Source organism: Polypterus senegalus, chromosome 4 (assembly GCF_016835505.1).
Source record: "Polypterus senegalus isolate Bchr_013 chromosome 4, ASM1683550v1, whole genome shotgun sequence".
Taxonomy (NCBI): domain Eukaryota; kingdom Metazoa; phylum Chordata; class Cladistia; order Polypteriformes; family Polypteridae; genus Polypterus; species Polypterus senegalus.
The window spans coordinates 31,711,775-31,731,411 of NC_053157.1; the positions used below are offsets into that span (position 1 = coordinate 31,711,775).

The 19,637-nt window shown below is 37.6% G+C and overlaps 1 protein-coding gene across 3 annotated transcripts in view; it reads left to right on the forward strand.

The window, feature by feature from the left end:
• Nucleotides 1-19,637, forward strand: part of dcc (DCC netrin 1 receptor) — an 842,366-nt gene that overhangs the window by 580,249 nt on the left and 242,480 nt on the right. For all 3 annotated transcript variants that reach the window (XM_039750409.1, XM_039750410.1, XM_039750411.1), the window contains exon 8: nucleotides 14,929-15,085. In XM_039750409.1, the coding sequence (XP_039606343.1) occupies nucleotides 14,929-15,085 (157 nt within the window). The remainder of the gene's footprint in view (nucleotides 1-14,928; nucleotides 15,086-19,637) is intronic.

A 19,637-nucleotide genomic window follows, 5' to 3' on the forward strand; every position in this document is an offset into this window, starting at 1 on the left:
ATATATACAATATACTTTATTTATCGACCAATATTTTTCTCACATGATGTTTCTTGCGTAACATTTCTCTCACCGTTATTTTTCTTGCACATTATTTTTCTCACTTGTATGTAACTCACGCATTAGGCTTAGGTGAGATAAATACTTGTGAGAAATATAATGCGCGAGAAAAACTGGAGTAAACCAAAGTCAGTGTCATGTGCTTGGAATGAACTTGAGGTGGTGGGTGCTAAGTGGTATGACGTAGTACACTGTTGGAAGTTTTCATGTAAAAATAGTAGATTGTAGCCATAATGGGATACTTAAGGTCAACAATGCAGCTTAATGTGTACCAAGAAGACATTCCTCATGTTAATATATTGTTGACACAAGACAATATGGATCCATAGACCCCTGCTGTTTACATCAAATTCTGACCCTACCATCTACAGTACAAATTGCAGTAGAAACCAAGATTTGCCAGGCCAGATAACATTTTTTCCAGTCTCCATTTGTACAATTTTGTTGATCACATGTCCATTATAGCTTTATCTTCCTGTTCTTAACTGACAGATGTGGAACTCAGCATGTTTTTTAATGCTGTAGCTCATTCACTGAGGGCAGAACACATTGCGCATTCAAAGGTGCCCTTCTACACACCACTGTGTGAAATGCGCTGTTTCTTGAGCATCTGTGACCAGGTATATTGTTATCTTGAATGTGTCTGGCCATTCTTTTTGACATTTTTCCCACATAGCTGCCACCTAGAGGATGTGTTTTTGTTTATTGTACCAGCACGCCAGAGATTGCAGGGCAGCTGTTTCTGAAATTTTGGAACCACCATGTCTGGCACCAACAGTCCCACCTCGGGCAAAGTCACTCAGATCGCGCATTCTAATATTTGGCCGAACAACAACTAAACCTCTTGGCTATATTTGCATATTGTAGAAGTTGAGCTGTCTCTTGATTAGCTTCTCGGAGGAGTTGGCAGCAATATTTGTGTGACTGAGCAGGTAGACTTTGTAGTGTATGTTAATATATCCATACGTTATGTTATTTAATGTTAGTGATTTATTTGTGTGCCTAATTCATTCCAATACTGAAAAAAATCATCAATTTGTTTTTGTCTTTCTTAATCAAATTGTCCTTTTCAGAGCCTCAGAAAGCTGTTATAGAATTACTTTTTTCCTAGGTGGACTTGGAATTCAAATTATCTGATATTATTTAGCCTAATTTTGATGTAACCATTAAAACATCAATTAAACAGTTTAAGCAAATACAAAATATTTATCAAGCATTTGCATTAAGATTAAATAAAAATGTCTTTTTTCTTAGTTTCTGGGTAAACTCATAAAACAATTCATAACAAGATTCACATATTCACGACATGCAGCCTTACATTAAGCTGGAGAAAACAGGTTTGATTCCCTTAAGAGATTTGTGCATGATGGCATGTTAGCTAATCCCATGTTAGAAATACACAGTAGACGATAGCAATCACTAGAACATGGTGTGGAGGTAAAAAGAAAAAAAAATGCACAGTTTCCACAGACAACTAATCTGTTTAAGAAAATCATGAGCGCTACTCCTAAATAACTTCATGTTTGAAAGAAAGCTGTGAATCTGCCTAGCGGGTATTTATAATCCCTCAGAGGCCAGGGAAATTCAAACACAGAAAGCGGGCATTTGTATGCAGATGGAAGGCCTGACAATAGGGAAATAGCTATTTTCTACACAGTAGATTGGTCAGTAAGCAGTGTGCATAAATTACTTTAAATGCACAAAAACATGGAAATGGAAGATAAAAATACAGACAGATGGAAGGCAGATTGGTAAGAGAATAGAGAGAGGCCCTGGACAGATAAAATCATCTTAACATTGGTTTCAAATATTACAGATAATTATAAGAAGAAGGATAAAAATGGAAGGTATGCTGTATTGTTTTTATTTAAACTCTACTATGAACATTTGAACTAACCCCTTCTGTTCTGCAATTTTTATTTATTTGAATCATAACCAAATTGTACAAGTATATGGTAAATGAACTAATCGGTAGTGGTCTCCCCTAGACTTTCTTGTATACTCAGATATGGGGATGGACATTTGAGGAGTAAACCGGAAGACAATGATTATATTTTTATATTATGTACTTTAAAAAACCATCAACAACAAAACAAATCAAATAAATAATTTATTTAACAATTATTATAAAAGTACAGTTGAATAAATCAGACTCTGCAGCTGCAATAATAAAAGGTAAAGTACCACTTCCAGTTAGTGGAATAACCCCAAAGTTGACAAAAATCTACGTTTTGTACCTAATACTTGTATGCAAAATTTGGTTGACCTAAGTGAAAGCGTACTCAGGTTATCGTGTTTATATACACACACAGATAGACAGACATAATTCCAAAAATGGTATTTTCAGACTCAGCGAGGTCTAAAACGTCGAGATTCTTTAAAATCTCAAAATGGAATTTTTGGTGGACTCCAATACTTTCCCTGTACTTCGTCTATGAGAAAGTCAGGGAAGTTTAGAACGTCAAGATTCATCATTCAACATTGAATCTTTGGTCGATTAGAATACTTTTTCTATACTTCATACTTTCAAAAAGCATTTAATCTCCTTCACTTTTTTTCAAAATTGGCTGTGTTGCAGCTTTGTGCTAAAATTATTTAAATTCATTTTTTCACTCCTCAAGAAACAATCAATACTCCAGAATGACAAAGTGAAAATACATTTGAGAATTTTTTGCCAATTTATTAACGTTAAAAATATCCCACTGATGCTAGAATTCAAGCCCTGCACTCTTTACTTCATTAAAGCAACTTTGGCTGTGATTCCAACCTGGAGTCTTCTTGGGTCTGGCAAAAAAAACTTTTTACACGTGGATTTAAGGAATTTCTGCCATTCTTCTCTTCATATCCTCTCAGCTGCTCTAAGGTTCCATGAAAACTGTCAGTGGAAAAAGTTTTTTAGGTCTCTCCTGAGATGTTTGATTGCATTCAAGTCTGGATTGTGGTTGGGCCACTCATGACCTAAGCCACTCCTGTGTTGTCTTTGCTTTGTGTTTAAAGGTCATTGTCTTGTTGGAATGTGAATCTTCTGCTCAGTCTGAAGCCCAGAGTACCATGGAGAAGGTTTTCATTAAGAATATGTCTGTACTTTGCTCCATTCGGCTTTTCCTCAAATTTAACACTAGAATTACCAGAGCCTACGAAAAAACTCGTAGATCTGGCCCACCTTAAATCCCATCACATTTTGTAACATGTATTACTGAAATATGAAAAGGTTTCTGTTTTAACAATGTGTTTACACAGATTACTGTAGAAACGGAACACACATGAAATGAGTGTGTTCCAAATAACAATCTATTATTTCCACTCTAAAACTCCACTTCACTCCCAAATAATCGAGGCATGAGCTGGGAGAAGTTTGTGCACGTTCTAAGTCGTGGGGGGATGGAATAGCCGGCTGTTTGCAGCTTGTCTTTATTAGCACATTTAGATGACAAAAGACACTGGCGGAGAGGTGTGAACAGATTTAAGAAGCAATTTAAGGTGGGCCGGATCTATGAGTTTTTTCGTAGGCTCTGGTAATTCTAGTGTTAACTATTCTCCCAGTTCCTGCCACTAATAAAAAGAACTCTTTATATTGCTGTCAGCACCATGTTTCACATGTCACTAATACAAAGAACTCTTTATATTGCTGTCAGCAACATGTTTCACAGTTGGAATGGTATTGTACAAGTGATGTGTGGTGCTTGGTTTCTTCCAAATGTGACACTTAAAATTGTAGCCAGACAGTTTAATCTTTTATTTCATCGAGCCAGAACATTTTGTTTGTCATAGTCTAAGAGTCCTTTAGGTGGATATTTGCAAACTCCAAGCAGGCTTTAATAAGTGATCTGGCTATTCCGACATTACGTCCAGATTAGTAGAGTATTGCTGTGATGGTTGTCCTTCTGGAACTTTCTCCCATCTCCACACAGTTTCTGTTGAGCTCAGCCAGAATAACTGTTGGATTTTTGGTCATCACTCTTACCAATGCCTTTCTCCCCAGATTGCTAAGATTGGTCAGGCACCCAGTTTTAGAAAGAGATATGGTTGTTCCAGAATTCTCTATTTAAGAATTATGAAGTCCACTATGCTTTTGGGAACCTTCAATGCCACAGAATTTTTTTTTTTTCAACTGTGCCTTGACCTGTACATCAACACAATCCTGACCCTAAGCTCTGCAAATAATTCCTTCGACCTTATGGTTTGGATTTTTTTGCGATAAACATTGTCAACCGTGGGAAAACATTAACTTAAATAATTGTAGAACTAGGCTGTAGTGCAGCAATATGTGAAAAAAGTAAATCAGTCTGAATACTTTCTGATGGCACTATACAAGATAAGACACAAAAATAACCGGACTGGGCTTGGGGCTTTCCTGGAAAACCATCTGGAGGTCAGCCGGATGTGAATCATAGAATTATATACCCTCCTACACACCCTCTCAAACCGCCGATCAGCTGGATATATCCTGTGAATAGTCCAGTCAGTATTTGCACAACAATCATTACAAGTTGCCGTGATAATGTCGGGTGAAAAAAATTGAACAGCAAGTCAGCATCAAAATTCTCGCCAATTTTCTCTTTTTCAGTAAAGCAGTTTTTGACTGGCAAAAATATTCCTGTCCTCGATCATCCTCCGTATTTGCCTGATTTAGTTTCCTGTGATTTTTACTTGTTCCCGAAAATCAAAAGTGGCCCGAAGGGAACACATTTTTCTTCAATGGATGAAGTGAAGACAGAAACGGCAAGCCTGTTGAAGAGCCTCAAGCAAGAAGACTTCCAGCTCTGTTTCAATCAATGGAAGATACGTATGGAGTGGTGTAGAGATCGGGAGGGGGAGGAAATAGAAGGTGACAATTTTTAGAATGCTGTAATTCAGCAATAAATATTTTTTTATTACCAATCCAGTTATTTTTGTATCTTAACATGTCAGTGGTTAATAAATATACTAAAGAAATAACACTTTCAGAACTTCTTAATCTATTGTAGATCAGGGATGCTACGAAGCTGGAATCTATCCTATCAACTTTAGGTACAAGGTGGAACTCAGCCATGCAATGGATGTCACTCCTTTACAAATGCCCACTTATACACAAATAACATGTTCATTGTGAAGAGCAACTGACAATTTAAGGAAACATGACATTAAAAGGCTCCATGAATTACTAGCAGTGAAAGGATCTGAAAATTGATTCCTAATTTCTTAATTGACTTTTCTTCCTTCTTCCACCTTTCCTTTTTCACCTTTGATTGATAATAATGTTGCATGGCAGGCTACCTCTGGCAACAAAAGAACAGAGATAGGAAAAAATAAGAACTGTCATTTTCTCTTGGGTTTTAGAGACTTGATTTCTTTCATGTTTTCTTTCATTGATTTGTTTGGCTCTTTTAATACTTAATCACCCAAAACTATGAAATGAATGAAAGAAAGGCATTACATCCAATCATACAATTGACTGCTTTTATGAAGAATGAAATCTTTGACTTTAGGGAAAAAGTGAGCAGACCTATTTATAATGTGAAATGTACTTAGATGATGAATTTGCCTGTTCATTCATTTTCAGTGCCACTTATCCAGTTTGGCCTTGTGGGCTCATGAATATTGCACCTTAATAAATTTATACTCAGAATGACTCCAGTGTAGTTTAGAAATTCAAGACCACAAGTGAATCCTGTTTTCTTTCCAAAGGCGAATTCTTGCTTTATTTCTGTCAAAGCTGTTTAAACCACATGTCTGGATAGTAAATATGTTGAGTGTGAAATTAAGCGAGGATCATAGAAAAAGGTTTAGAGTAGCCACCCTGTATATTTGATTAGGATGAAGATTAGGTGAACAAAAGAGCAAAAAGTCATCAATATCTCTTTACACAGTCGAGCCCAAAACAGAACTGATATATGGCTAACAAAATCGCGTTTTTAAAGCTGGGTGGTGGAAGAGACGTCATCGGGTGCAGAACCGGAAGTAATATCGTCAGGTCCGGAACCAGACGTGACCTCATTAGGCCCGGAAATCAGAAATGTTTTCATTGGGCCCAGAAATGGAAGTGACATCGTCTGGCCCAGGCGTAATTTCAGCTAGGTGATTACCAAAAGAAAGAGAGAAAGGATAGGGTTAGTATACACTGCTACATTGACATTGAATTACCCTCTTTCAAGCCCTTTAGCTGCCTGCCATGTGCATGTGTGTGACACGAGTTTGTGTCTTCTCTCCATTTCCTCATGGGATTTTCCACCGGTTATTCCCTATAGTTAAGTGGCAACTCCAAATTCCCCCCCAAAGGAAGCAATGTCAATGTGTGTACGAGTGTACCTTATTTTAGACGTCTGCATCATTAAAAGTTGGTTCTTACTTGGTTGTGACTGTCACTGCTGTTTGAATCCTTTGTCTGGGTACTGAATATGAGGAGTCTGCCCATGTGTTTGTGGACTTTTTCTGAAGGTACCCCACATAGGATTATTATGACCCTTTATGAGTAATCAGGAACGTGTGTGCGAGTGCCGTGTACAGGTGCTCTAGTCTGGGCTGATTTTTGCTTCACTCCTGGTCGTGCTGTTCGAAGGCCAGCACAGATTCTATGTAAGGAGAGTTTTTGCATGTTTCCTATGTCAGTGTGGGCACCCCAGCCTTCATCCCACAAAGGTGCTTTAGTAATTCCAAATTGATACCGTATGAGTGAGTGCAGGTGTGTATGATAGACTGGTAGTCCAATTAAGGGTTGCTTGCTTGCTTGTTTTATGTCTGTCATGCTCTTTGAATCATATGCTTGGGTATTGAACATGTGGAGATGGTATGTTCTCCCAATGTGTCTCTTGTTTTTCCTCCATATTGGCCTTCTGTGAGTGAGTGTGAATGTATGTGATGTACTGGCACCCTTGTTAAAGGTGTGTGTCCACCCTTACTGGTGTAGGCACAAACCTAGTAAAGTGGAATAGATAAAAGAAGGCTGTATTTAGATAAAAATGAAACAAAAACATTTTGGTTGCTAACGATACTAAATCAGTTAACACCTTACAGTTCTCTTTGAACAAATTTCACAAGTGTCCTGGAAAACAGTTTTGATTAGTTTAAGTAGTTATAACACATTAAAGTACTTTGAAATATCAGCCTTATTTTAGAAAATTTAGGTATAAAGAAATCAAGAATTTATACTTGGCTGCATTGCCTGTTCTTGCAACATAAAAATTGTGCACTTCTTTGCCAGTGGCAACTGGAAAATGGAGTATTCCTGTTGTTCATACCTATTAGGGAATGAACCCGCGTGATAGTATTCAGCATCAAAGGTGCCATCAATCAATGGAATTACTTTGGTCTGCTGCACCTGATAGCTGAATATATGGAGTTTACAGAATACTAATTCTAGTGCAGTAGGGAAATATATTTATATATATTATTTATATATATATATATATATATATATATATATATATATATATATATATATATATATAAAATGCAACATCTGTCTGTATGTCTGTCCACTTTTAGCAAAAGAGAGAACTACTTAGCGAACTACTATTTGCTTGAACATTCAGATTAATTTTGAGACATCAAGAGTAGGCAGCGGACCTCCTCACTGTACTATTTCACTACTACTATATATATATATATACATACATTATCCAACCCACTAAATCACAGGGGTCTGCTGGAGCCAATCCCAGTCAACACAGGGCGCAAGGGACAATTTTGAATCGGCAGTTCATCTAATCTGCATGTCCTTGGACTGTGAGAGGAAGCCAGAGAACTCACAGAAAACACAGACACGGGGAGAACATGCAAACTCCATGCAGGTAGGACCCAGGAAGCGAACCCCAGTCTCCTAACTGCGAGGCAGCAGCACTACCACTGAGCCACCGTGCCGCCCTATATATATATATATATATATATATATATATATATATATATATATATATGTATGTATATGTATATATATATATATATATGTATGTATATATATATATATATATATATATATGTATGTATATGTATATATATATATATATATATGTATGTATATGTATATATATATATATATATATGTATGTATATGTATATGAATGTATATGTATATGTATATGTGTATATATATATATATATATATGTATATGTATATATTTATATATATATATACCACAAACATGCCAGTGCTGTCATGCAGTGGCTGTCTAATATTTAGGTGCTGGAGCAACATGAATTAGCACATCTGAGAACTATTATTGAATTAGGGGAGTTGCCCCCCACAGAAACGGTTATCATACAGACAATTCAAGGCAAAGAAGTTGTACTGACACCTTGACAAGGGCCTAGGTCTGAAGCTGACTGTAAGAAAAGGATGGATCAGGAGATGAAATGTCATTATTAAACAATGCAAAATGATAATCAACCATGTGCTTATGCCAAGTAAAAGGTCAGAGTGAAAAAGCAAAGATTCAGTGACCTCAGAACTAAATGAACACCTCTAGCGGGAGAGTTTTAGAAGTATCCACAAACTTGAAAAAAGCAGTAGACATGGCACCAGCATGGATGATGTCACTTGACTACTGGAACACAATGCCTAGCAATGGATGCTCAGAATTGTGGAGCCTGTTAAAAACAAGATGGCAGTATGGTGAAACTCAAAGCAAAATTTCAAACTATGTATGTAACTAGGCTCAAACATGAATTTAATAAGAAAAAGAAAGTATTGTGTATTTGAGTTTCCTGCATTTTAAAACTAAAATAAAATTGCACGTTGTCACAAACATGCAGCCAGGAGGGAGCTGAATGGACCAAGTGGAGGTCATTACCCACCAGGCCAGGGGGTGGTGGGGTGCTCTAAACCTTATTCTGTTATCTCTGCAGGCCAAATATGGGAAAATCTGCCTGATTTAACAATAATGTCACTTCTGGTTCTGGCGTCAAGAAAGACGTCTCTTCCGGTTCTGGCACCTCAGATGACGTCACTTCCTGTCTCACCCTTTACAAAACGGCATCTTCTCTAACACCATTTCAGTTCAGTCTGGAGCTCAATCTATGCACATCACCTTTTTGCAGCCAGGGACAATATACAGGTGGCTGCCCCAGACCTTTTCATTGTGTTGAGACTCATTCTTTCACAACGTTTTACCAAAATTTGTGAAAGAAAAAGTTACATAACCTCAGTAAGCATGCAAGTAAGAATTTCAGTGAACTCTGTATATGTGACAATAGGGACCCTATAATCCGTACAGTATTTACATCCATCCATCCATCCATTTTCCAACCCGCTGAATCCGAACACAGGGTCACGGGGGTCTGCTGGAGCCAATCCCAGCCAACACAGGGCACAAGCAGTATTTACATATTTACAGGGCTGACATATTCATTAACTTCTAGATTACAATTAGTACATTAGAGAAGTTGTGACGAGAGCACAGCAGTGAGCCCAACAAGCTTGTCCTCCTTGTTCACTTAGACTGTCCAAAATAACATGAAGTTGGGATTTGAAGATCCCTAAAGTCCTGCTCTCCACCAAACTGCTTGGTATGTTCAGAGGTTAGCTGACTCCAGAATCACACTGAGAATGCTGAGACTCAAACCAACAGCCTTGAGGCTGGCAGTTCAACCCCTTAACCTCTAAGACAATGTGCCTACACACTCTAGAAATGAAGAATGCCTATTTGATCCACATGAAAGATATTTCACCCACTTGTTATAAAATGAAGGATGATTGAAAGTGGAAATCGACCCCTGTTAGTGTTTGCTTGATCTTTAGTGCAAAAATACTGCAATAAAAACTCACTGGATTGCTTTTGGGCAGCTTTATATAGTACATTATAATCCTCCTAGGCTGCAGTTTTGAGTATTATAATGTAAATGATTTGTTTATGTGTATTATTTTGGGTCTGTCCATCTTGAGCGCTGTACTCGAACTGTGTGACTGCCTGGGTGTTTAGAGGGCAACTTCAGACTGTAAAGCAATTAGTCTCGATTTGGTTTAGTGCAAGCAAACATTTATCAAACTCTTTGGATGGACTGAAAGACTACGGAGTCGGCAGTTAGCCAGCAAATTATCCATGGGCTATCCACTCAGCTATCATTCTCACTATATTGATGCCTCACTCATTATCTCTGCCAATCCATAAAAGCAGATTTACTTAATAGGTTTACATTTCAGGGACAGAAAAGGGATCCAATTAGGAGCACGTGATGCCATTTTGAGCGCCTGTGTTTTCTCTTTTGTTTGTTTAGCATTTTGCTTGTTAGTATAATTACTGGCAAATGCTTAGTATAATAATGATAATTAATACACCGAATTTTGCCGAGAATTCCCCTGTCTCTCTCGACAGCCCAAAATGCTAACAGGCGCAGGCAGTTACTGAAATGCTAGTTGCATTATATGAAACAGGAGGCACGGAGTGGAGCAAAATAGATTTCATGGAATTAAAAATGAGTCGGCCAGAACCAAATGCAGGACATCTCTGCCTATTTATAGCATCTTAGCCTGACGGAGGGGATTGTGCTTGTTAAGTTGCTTCATTGCTGATCACAGTGAGTGGCCGCACCCCAGTTGTCATTTTAGGTGCCTATGCTTCCTAGTGTGCTTTAAACTTGCCAGACACATGCCAGGCTTAAGCGGACATGCTGGCAAATTTAGATTTTAGCATTTTAATGAAATGTTAAATAATGAGCCCATTAAGGCATCACTTAAGGACTGATTAGCTACATTAGGTTAGAGACTACTAATGAGACTCAGGGTGGTATAATCTCAGGGAGGAGAATACTGACTGGCACTTGTGCACACACGCACGCACACACACACACACACACATACAGACAGACACAGGAGATGACTTTTTTCTTTCTGGACCATCTCCTCCTCTGTGTAGAATCCTGCAATTAGGAAAATGGCAGATTCTTTTGTGACAAATGTGCTGGTAATTTTGTTGTCTGAAAATAAGCTAACCCTGTATTTATGTGCTTCTTATGTCAGGGCTAATCATCCCTCTTTGTGTAGAAAAGTGCATATGAGGAGGAGAGTATTATTAGCTCTTTGCAGCATGTTTCACCACAGGCAAATTTGTTTTCAATTTCTAGATAAGCAATTGCAAGGCGGGGGCCCCCACAATGGACATTGACAGCAATTCACATGCTGTAGGGTTAATACTGCAGTGCTCAAGCATGAGGTTCTCAGCATAAAAGGAGAAACTCCGAAAACATAGCTAGGAAGGAAAAAGAAAAAACTGACGTTAGCATCCAGTTTTATTTGAATGAATTCCGTTGTAGAGCTCCTACAAGAAATGAATGGCAGAAGACTAGAGCACTCTGTAATACTCACTTGTTAATCTTATTTAAGTCTTTTCTTATAATACGTGGTAAGGTTTCATTTTGGCTGGATATATGCTTCTGTTAAACATCATTTTAGTATTTATACAGTGCCCTATGGGGTACTTTACTTGAGGCCCATTAAGAATCCCTGAGGCAAAACCACAAATGTAGACTCGACACTTTCAGCTCAGCTTGTATTTCTGTCTGTATTGATTTTCTTTTTCCTTCCTACTGCTCTTTTTTATATCTTCAGTTCTGGAAGCTTTGCACTCCTGACCACCACGGTAAAAGGTTTTGTTTGCTTAGGTGTGATTTTTGTGTGCTCCCTTGTATGTTAACAAATAAACGGTTTTATAGGTCCTCTAAGTCAATAAACCCCCAGCTGCTTCTGGCAAAATCCTTTGTATGGTTTGCTTTTTCTTTGTTTCTTGAAATGGTAAGGATTAATGTAATTCTACGGTAGTATTAATTTATTTTCTGAACTCATTCACATTTGTGGAGGTTCAGAGCCAGAGCTGAACCCATCAGCACAAAACGTAAGGCAAGAACATATTACACAACATAACTTATTAATATTCTATCTATCTATCTATCTATCTATCTATCTATCTATCTATCTATCTATCTATCTATCTATCTATCTATCTATCTATCTATCTATCTATCTATCTATTTATCTATCTGTCAATCTATCTATCTATCTATCTATCTATCATATGGTGCCTTTTCATCTTTCTATCTATCTATCTATCTATCTATCTATCTATCTATCTATCTATCATATGGTGCCTTTTCATCTATCTATCTATCTATGAAAATCCATTCTGTCTGTCTATCTGTCTGTATGGATCATGGATATGAAAGCTATCAATATAAATTCTTCTCACTACAAATTATTACATTAAAAAAAAAATTATAGATTTTTAAAGTTTGTCTTGTTTCACTACTACATGGGTGGAGCCACGGGGGACAGCTAGTAAATATGTGGTATTACTACTAAGTGTAACATATATGGAAGTACTGCATGGACCATTCCATACTGATTTTTTTTCCATTTGGTTATTTCATTTTTGAATTGAGCTCCAGTGTGCACTAACAATAGGTAGCTACCACGGACTTTATTATTATTATATAATATATATTATAATACATATCAGATGATAAGTATATTTTTATATTTGTTTTCCTTTCTCCTTCTACCAGCTTAATTAAAAAGTAATGTTAAAGTTCAGTACATTGTAGTTTGTGTTTGGATTTGAGAATGGAATGCCTGATGAATAATAAATAATAGCTTATATTGTTTTGCTCTGTTAATGAAGTTACACATTGCCTGAGAAGGTGGATGTGCTGAAAAATGGGATACTGTTCATTATTATATATGAATGTAAAATTAGGTGTTATTTTGTTTTGGAATATTTAACATTTTGTGCAATCCTGGGTGGTTTTTTTTTTTAGCAGAATTTGCCTTAAGGGCACTGATGAGAGGGCTACATATGTCAGGAACTACCAAAGAGAGCTCTAGATTTTCCTGACCTTTGAATTTGAAGTGACTTCTGAAAGTTGGTTAGAGGGTTCTGACTGCCAACAGCCTATTATGTTTAGAGACTGGAAGTGAGTTGCAACACGGGTTCTCCAGCATGAGGAAGGGAGGCCATCACAGTCAAGGGAGAGTTTAAGAAGCAAGAGAAGTGAGTGCTTGTGTGCAGTAATGTGTGGTAGGCAAGCTGGTGAGCCGTTCCACCTGTTAGACTGGGAACCTTACCAGTGTATGCCCAGGGAGGCTGCAGCTTCTTTGTGTGTTTTCTTTACTTTAATTTTCCATGTTGCCAAATTTCTATCTATCTATCTATCTATCTATCTATCTATCTATCTATCTATCTATCTATCTATCTATCTATCTATCTATCTATTGTGGACCACCAATTGGGTGCACCAGCTGCCCCAACCCGACACAGATTTATTGTGGTACACAAGTGCTAACACACACTATTATTTTTTTTCTGTTTTCCGTGGGAACACCTTCCCCTGTTTCCCACATGTACAGCATAGTCACAAAGCACACTTCTCTTCTTTCTCTCTTTTTCTTCTTTCATTTCTTACACTCTTCCTGGTAAGCTTCATCTTCTCCCATCCAACTCTGGCTCCTGGAGTAGTGGCTGCTGGTGCTTGTTGGTCCATTTCCGGCAGCACTTACCAGGTGTGGAGAAAGTGCTGCAATCTATCTATCTATCTATCTATATCTATCTATCTATCTATCTATCTATCTATCTATCTATCTATCTATCTATCTATCTATCTATCTATCTATCTATCTATCATATAGCACCTTATCTATCTATCTATCTATCTATCTATCTATCTATCTATCTATCTATCTATCTATCTATCTATCTATCTATCTGTGTTTGTGTTTCTTTTCATTTACTGATCAGACAATACAGCCATTCTTTCAGGACCCTTTATATAGTATAGTGTCTTTCATAGTGAGTACTGTTACAAAGTGGTTCATAGCATGATTAAAGTTTGCTGCAGAAAATGAATCAACAGGAGTTCAATAAGCATACTGCATAAAGTTAAGGCTAAAAGTGAAAGGTCACTCTTAAGGCTTGTTGAAGATCAGGTAACATGCCAAAACATTCTTCACAATCGATATTTGCCTAGAATCTCTCCTTAATGATCCCTGTTCTTATTTTTATCCTTCTTATTAGACTCAACAGCTGTACTCAATTTGTGTTTATTTATCAGCATGTCAACTAATGTTTTTTGCTATTTTTTCATTACTTGTTTAAGATGCAAACCAAGTTTCTACCATAGCAAAAGTGTTTGCATCTAGATTTGTTAATATACATTATTTGCAGTTTATATTATGTACCTATGTTGCTGACCATTTATAAGAAAATATTATTTATGTAAACTACTGTTTCCCCTCAGGGACTAATACAATGTGCCAAATGCCAAGTACCACTAATGTTTTTAATTATATAAAATATACAATAAAATAGAAGTAATACTACTTTTGGTTAGTATTTGCCTGATCTTTTTTTTTTCCCTTTTTCCTTTTTATTTATATATACGAGGGATGTTCAAAAAAGTTTCTGCACTTTTTTTAAACTCTGTTTATTAAGAATTTCAAAAACAAATGACATCAATTTTCTACATAGTCACCTTCTTTTGTGATGCAGTTTTCCCAGTGTCATACCAACTTTTTAATACCCAATTACAACTCCTCCTGCCTTCACTGTTTCCAATGAAAATACGAAAGTGCAGAAACTTTTTGACCGTCCCCGTGTATATATTTATGTTTCTATTGATACTGTGTTTTGGTTTTTTTTCTTTTTATTTAGTTATTTATTTGTATAGTTATACTGTTACTGGTTTACTTTAATCCTTTCATATTATAAGAGAATAAAATCTTCTTTTAATCTGCTTCTTTTCTATATCTCTGGTTTTATTTGGTGCTTGCTTATGCATGCTCTTTGTGCTCTTGAACCCTGGTCCTTCTGCTCCCTTACTCATATGCAGAGGTGAGCCCTACCCCTGTCCCCCAAGTCCCTTCCCTTGTACCTTCCACCATTCTGACTGATTCCTTTCCTACCCCTTCAGTTGTCCCGAGCACCAGTGCCCTCCCTTCTGCCCCCCGAGATGTGGTCCCTGTCCTGGTTTCCAGTCGCTTTGTCCGGCTAAGCTGGCGCCCTCCTGCAGAGACCCATGGATCAATCCAGACGTATAGTGTCTTCTTCAGCAGAGAAGGAGTCAACAGGTATGTGTGATAGACTCTGGTTTCTTTTTGCAACTTTGATCATTCTGGTATATATAGTGCCCCTTGGATTTCCCGCCATATCTTGAGGGCAAGTGTGGTTGAACATAGGAACATAAGAAATTTGACAGATGAGAGGAGACTATGCAGTCCATGTGGCTTTTTTGTTTAACTAATAGCTAAGCTGTCCCAATATCTTATCTATAAACTCCTTCAGGTTTGTTAAGATTTCTGCTTCACCTACACGCCTCAATAGTATGTTCCAGATTTCCACAACTCTTTGAGTGAACAACTGCTTCCTGTCCTAAATGCATTTCTTCTCAATTTCCACAAGTACAAATCTACTTTACTGATGTGTTTAAGTATTTTCAAAAACCTGAATTAGGTATCCACACCATCTGCTCTGCTCAAAACTAAACAGTCCATGAGTCCTAAGGTGCATCTGGTTGCTCTCCTCTTCAAGTGCTTCTGTATCTTTCTTGTAGCTTGATGACCAGAACTGCATACAAAACTCCAGATGTGGTCTCACTAGGGTATTCTATAGTCTTTAGATCAATTAATTAGTGACTGAATGAGCATGTATGTTCCCAGTAGTGGACAGGCATCCTGCCCAGTGATGTCTCTTGCCTTATACCCTATGTTGCTTTGATAAACAACAGCTCCCCGTACACATAAAGTGGATATACAGCTTAAATAGTGAATGGAGATCAGGGTCATTTTAAAATGATTCAGATTAACAATGGAATGAGGAGCCGCAACTTACTATGCCACACTGCCTGTCTCCAGAAGTGAATGCAGCTTTAAAGCAAGTCATTGTCAAAAGAACAGACAAAACACCACAACAAGGTTTTGGGGTAGCCACCCCGTATGATGTAGGTTGGGTTCAAACTGCAAAAATATGAGCAAACATGGTCACTCAGTTCCAAACAGAACTGACTTGCAGGAAACAAAATGGCAGTTTTATGGTCAGGCAGAGGAAGTAAGGTCAGCAGAGTCGGAAGTGGAAATGAGGTCATCAAGGCTGGAACCTAAAGTGATGTCATTGGGACTGGAACCGGGAGTGACATCATCAGGCCTTGATCCAGAAGTGACATCATTGGTCCTGGAACCAGAAAGTAGCTTCATCTGGGCCAGGCGGAATTTCACGCAACTGGTCTGCAGAGGAAAGAGAGTAAGAGTTAGTGCACTCCGCCACCCCTGGTCTGGCATGGAATTACCCTCATTTAAGACCTTTATCTTCCTCCCATGAGCACATGTGTTACATAATATGTAAATGGTTGACTTCAAACACATTATCAACAGTACCATCCATTTCATGTGAAGATAATCAGGTCAGCAGCAAATCCATAGGCAGTATAGTATTAATCTTTCTATTAATAATTCTCTGCAGTGGCTCTGTTTAGTTATTTAGCCATTTAATATGACATTTTTGGTGAAAGTGCTCTCAACTGAGCCATCAGTAGGGATGCCAGGGTTTGTGCCATTTTATATCATTTCATTCCAGTTGCATCCATATCCTTCTCAAGTTCACATTCAAGTTTTGTGTTTACAGTACAATCAGATGAATGCCAGCAGTGTAATACCTAAAATATATAATGAATACCACACCATCTATTACATATCTTATATATAAACATCTATGTGTGGAAGTGTGTGTGTATGTCTGTCCTGCCCAGAAGTGTGAAGGTACAGCATGAAGCTCAAAGAGTCGGCAAGGTGGCCCCAAGTTAACGAGTCGAAAGAAGAAAGATGTACAAAGCTACAGCATGAAGCTGAAAGAAAGCGACTCAGTCGCCAAAGTGAAACCGCTGATGAAAGACAAACAAGAGAGAAACTCACTTAGCTGCTGATAGACAAGGAGGCGAGCACGTCTGCAAAACGAAACTGCCGACTCTGCATTTCAGTTTTTTATCTGACAATTTCAATAGTTTCTAGAAGCCTGGGTTTACACAACTAGTACTATATAATAATAAATGACAGAATCACACATTGGTCCACATATACAGTTATCAGTGTGAGCAGTTGTTGAGTAACCTAATCTAACGGGGCATGTGCTAACAGTCCCTAAGGATGAGGAAGAGGAATGGCTGGCTGTGTAGAATGTCCAAGATCTTTAATAATGCTGTTTAACTTATTAAGGTAATGAAAGAGGAAGCCGTACATTAGCAGTTCACCACACTCTAAGCAGTGCTTTGCGGTCTTCATCTGAATGGTGCCATACAGGATGTTATCCAGCTGGAGGGGCACAACTCTGAAAGTTAGAAAAATAGAAGGCCTTATTTAGGTTTTCCTCTGATATCTGAGGAGGTAAAGGTGTTGATGAGTGTACCCGACAAGCACAGAGATGTGAAATGCTCCCTTTAGGTCATCAGTATTGGACACTCCAAGAATTTTAAGCTATGTGAATTATTTTCATGCACTGTCTATTCTTCCAATATCTAATCCATTCATCCATTTATCCAATTTAAAAAATGATATCATTACAACAGGATTGACTCTCATGTATCTTTGAACTTACATTTTGAAGATTAGATTAGCTCCAGAATGGCTGTGTAAACTAAAATATGCTATAGACATATACAGTAGGACCACAGCAACAAATTACTGAACACTTTGTAATTACCAAATAAAAAAAAATCATGTTGGTGAGAATAGAAAACTGGTGGCCTGTCCATTCTTGGTTGCCAAGTGTGCAATGGTTTCCCAAAGATGTGTGTTTTGATGGATTAGCAGCTTTAAATTTGCCGTGTATCAAGTGTACGTACGTATGTGAGGGTGCACTTTGATGGGCTGGCAGCTGTCTTAGTTTGTTCCTGGTGCTGCCAGAATCTCAAAATCCTAAATTTGATCATTAGGTTTGAAGATGGAAGGATGAATGAATAGATAGACAACTCAGTGCACCACATTCAAAGCCAGCCGTGAATACCCAAGTAGTGATCAAGGAAGCTTATCGAGCATTCCAGGTTTCAAACTTGGTGTCCAAAGTTTGGTAGTAAAGCATCTTGGAGTTTGTTAATCCTCTGTTACTGTTTTATTAAAACTCACAATGTTTAGCCAGAAATGTAAATGGCAGTCATTGTGGACAGAGTTACAGCGGTTTCTTTGTTGGGCTGAATGGCCTGTTCTCGTCTAGAGTATTCTAATGTTCTAATATAAATTGTAATAAATTGTAGGTCTAATGTTTAAATTAAAGGAATCCATTTTCCAAATTTTAAATTAAAACTGACTGTATGACCAGTTGGTTATTTAATATAGTGCAATATTTAGTCAGCTTGCTATGGCCTTTTTAACATTTTAATTTACCTTACATATTTACAGTTCACAAAATATGACTTTGTCTTTTTAAAAGCAAACGATACAAGGAATCTTTGACTACTTTTTTAGTAAGGGCATAAAAAAATAGCCTAATTTAATTTATCATGCGGGAATAAGCTTAATTGTGTCTAATGTTGCTGAAGTGGAAAAAATGCTTTCTAGCTGCATATAACAAAGGGGTTTTAAAAATCACTGTGAATATTCAATGATAGTCTCTATCCACTGGAATAAATATAAGGCAATAATACATCAAGAGTGGTGTAAAAAGCACACTTGATATTAAATTCTGTCTGGGACCGTTGATTACCGTTAGGCACTTCTCATTGTTCTTGTCTGTTGCACTTACAATTGGAACTAATGGCTACATTATGGCTCCTTGAAAAGCAGTTGTATTTCCAGGTCCTCTTTTTAAAGCATTTTTTTTTTCCATGTAAAGACCCTGTGGTATATTTTACGTATTGTGTGTATTCATTTATGAATTTTGTTTTTCAAATGCAGAGGATTGCAGTCAGTACAAAGTCTCCACACAGCATACAGTATACACTTTCTCTTTTGCCTAATGTATTAATAATTATAATAGGTGTAAGGCGCAATACCTTTCATTAGACACATTCACCCTTTTTGGAAAAGATGACTTGAAATGCAAGTAAGGTTGTTAGCTATGGGCCTGGGAAGCGTAACTGCTCAGGCAACCAATGAACTCAAATTTAGCATTTAGTCTCTGAGGATTAGAAAATTGGATTCACTTAAATAGTATAACATAGCATCCTCAAGTCAGCTTAATCCAGTTCTGGGTTACAGAGGGCAGTGTCTATCATTGTAGCACTGGGTGCAAGCCTGGAAAACATCCTGAATGGGGTCCTTCTCTATCACACACTCACATGGGGGGCCAATATAGGATTGCCAGTTAATCTAACTTGCACGTCATTGATGATGTGAGTGGAAACACAAAGTACAAGGAGGAAAACATTCACTAAATCTGTTTTAAAAAATCCATCCAGTGTCACAGATGTCTCATTCTAATACAAAGTCACATAGAAGCAGAGCCAATACAAGCAACATGAGGCAGGAGCCAACCCTGGTGCTGGAGGCATTGCATCACAGGACATGTTAGTCTTGCCCAGACTGGGATAATTTAGTGTCATCAATCATATATAAGGACACGGAGATTTTCTAGAAAAAGGAACTCAGAAAGGAATAAACTTACCTGCTGAGCTGATTTATCTCCAGGCTTTGTCAT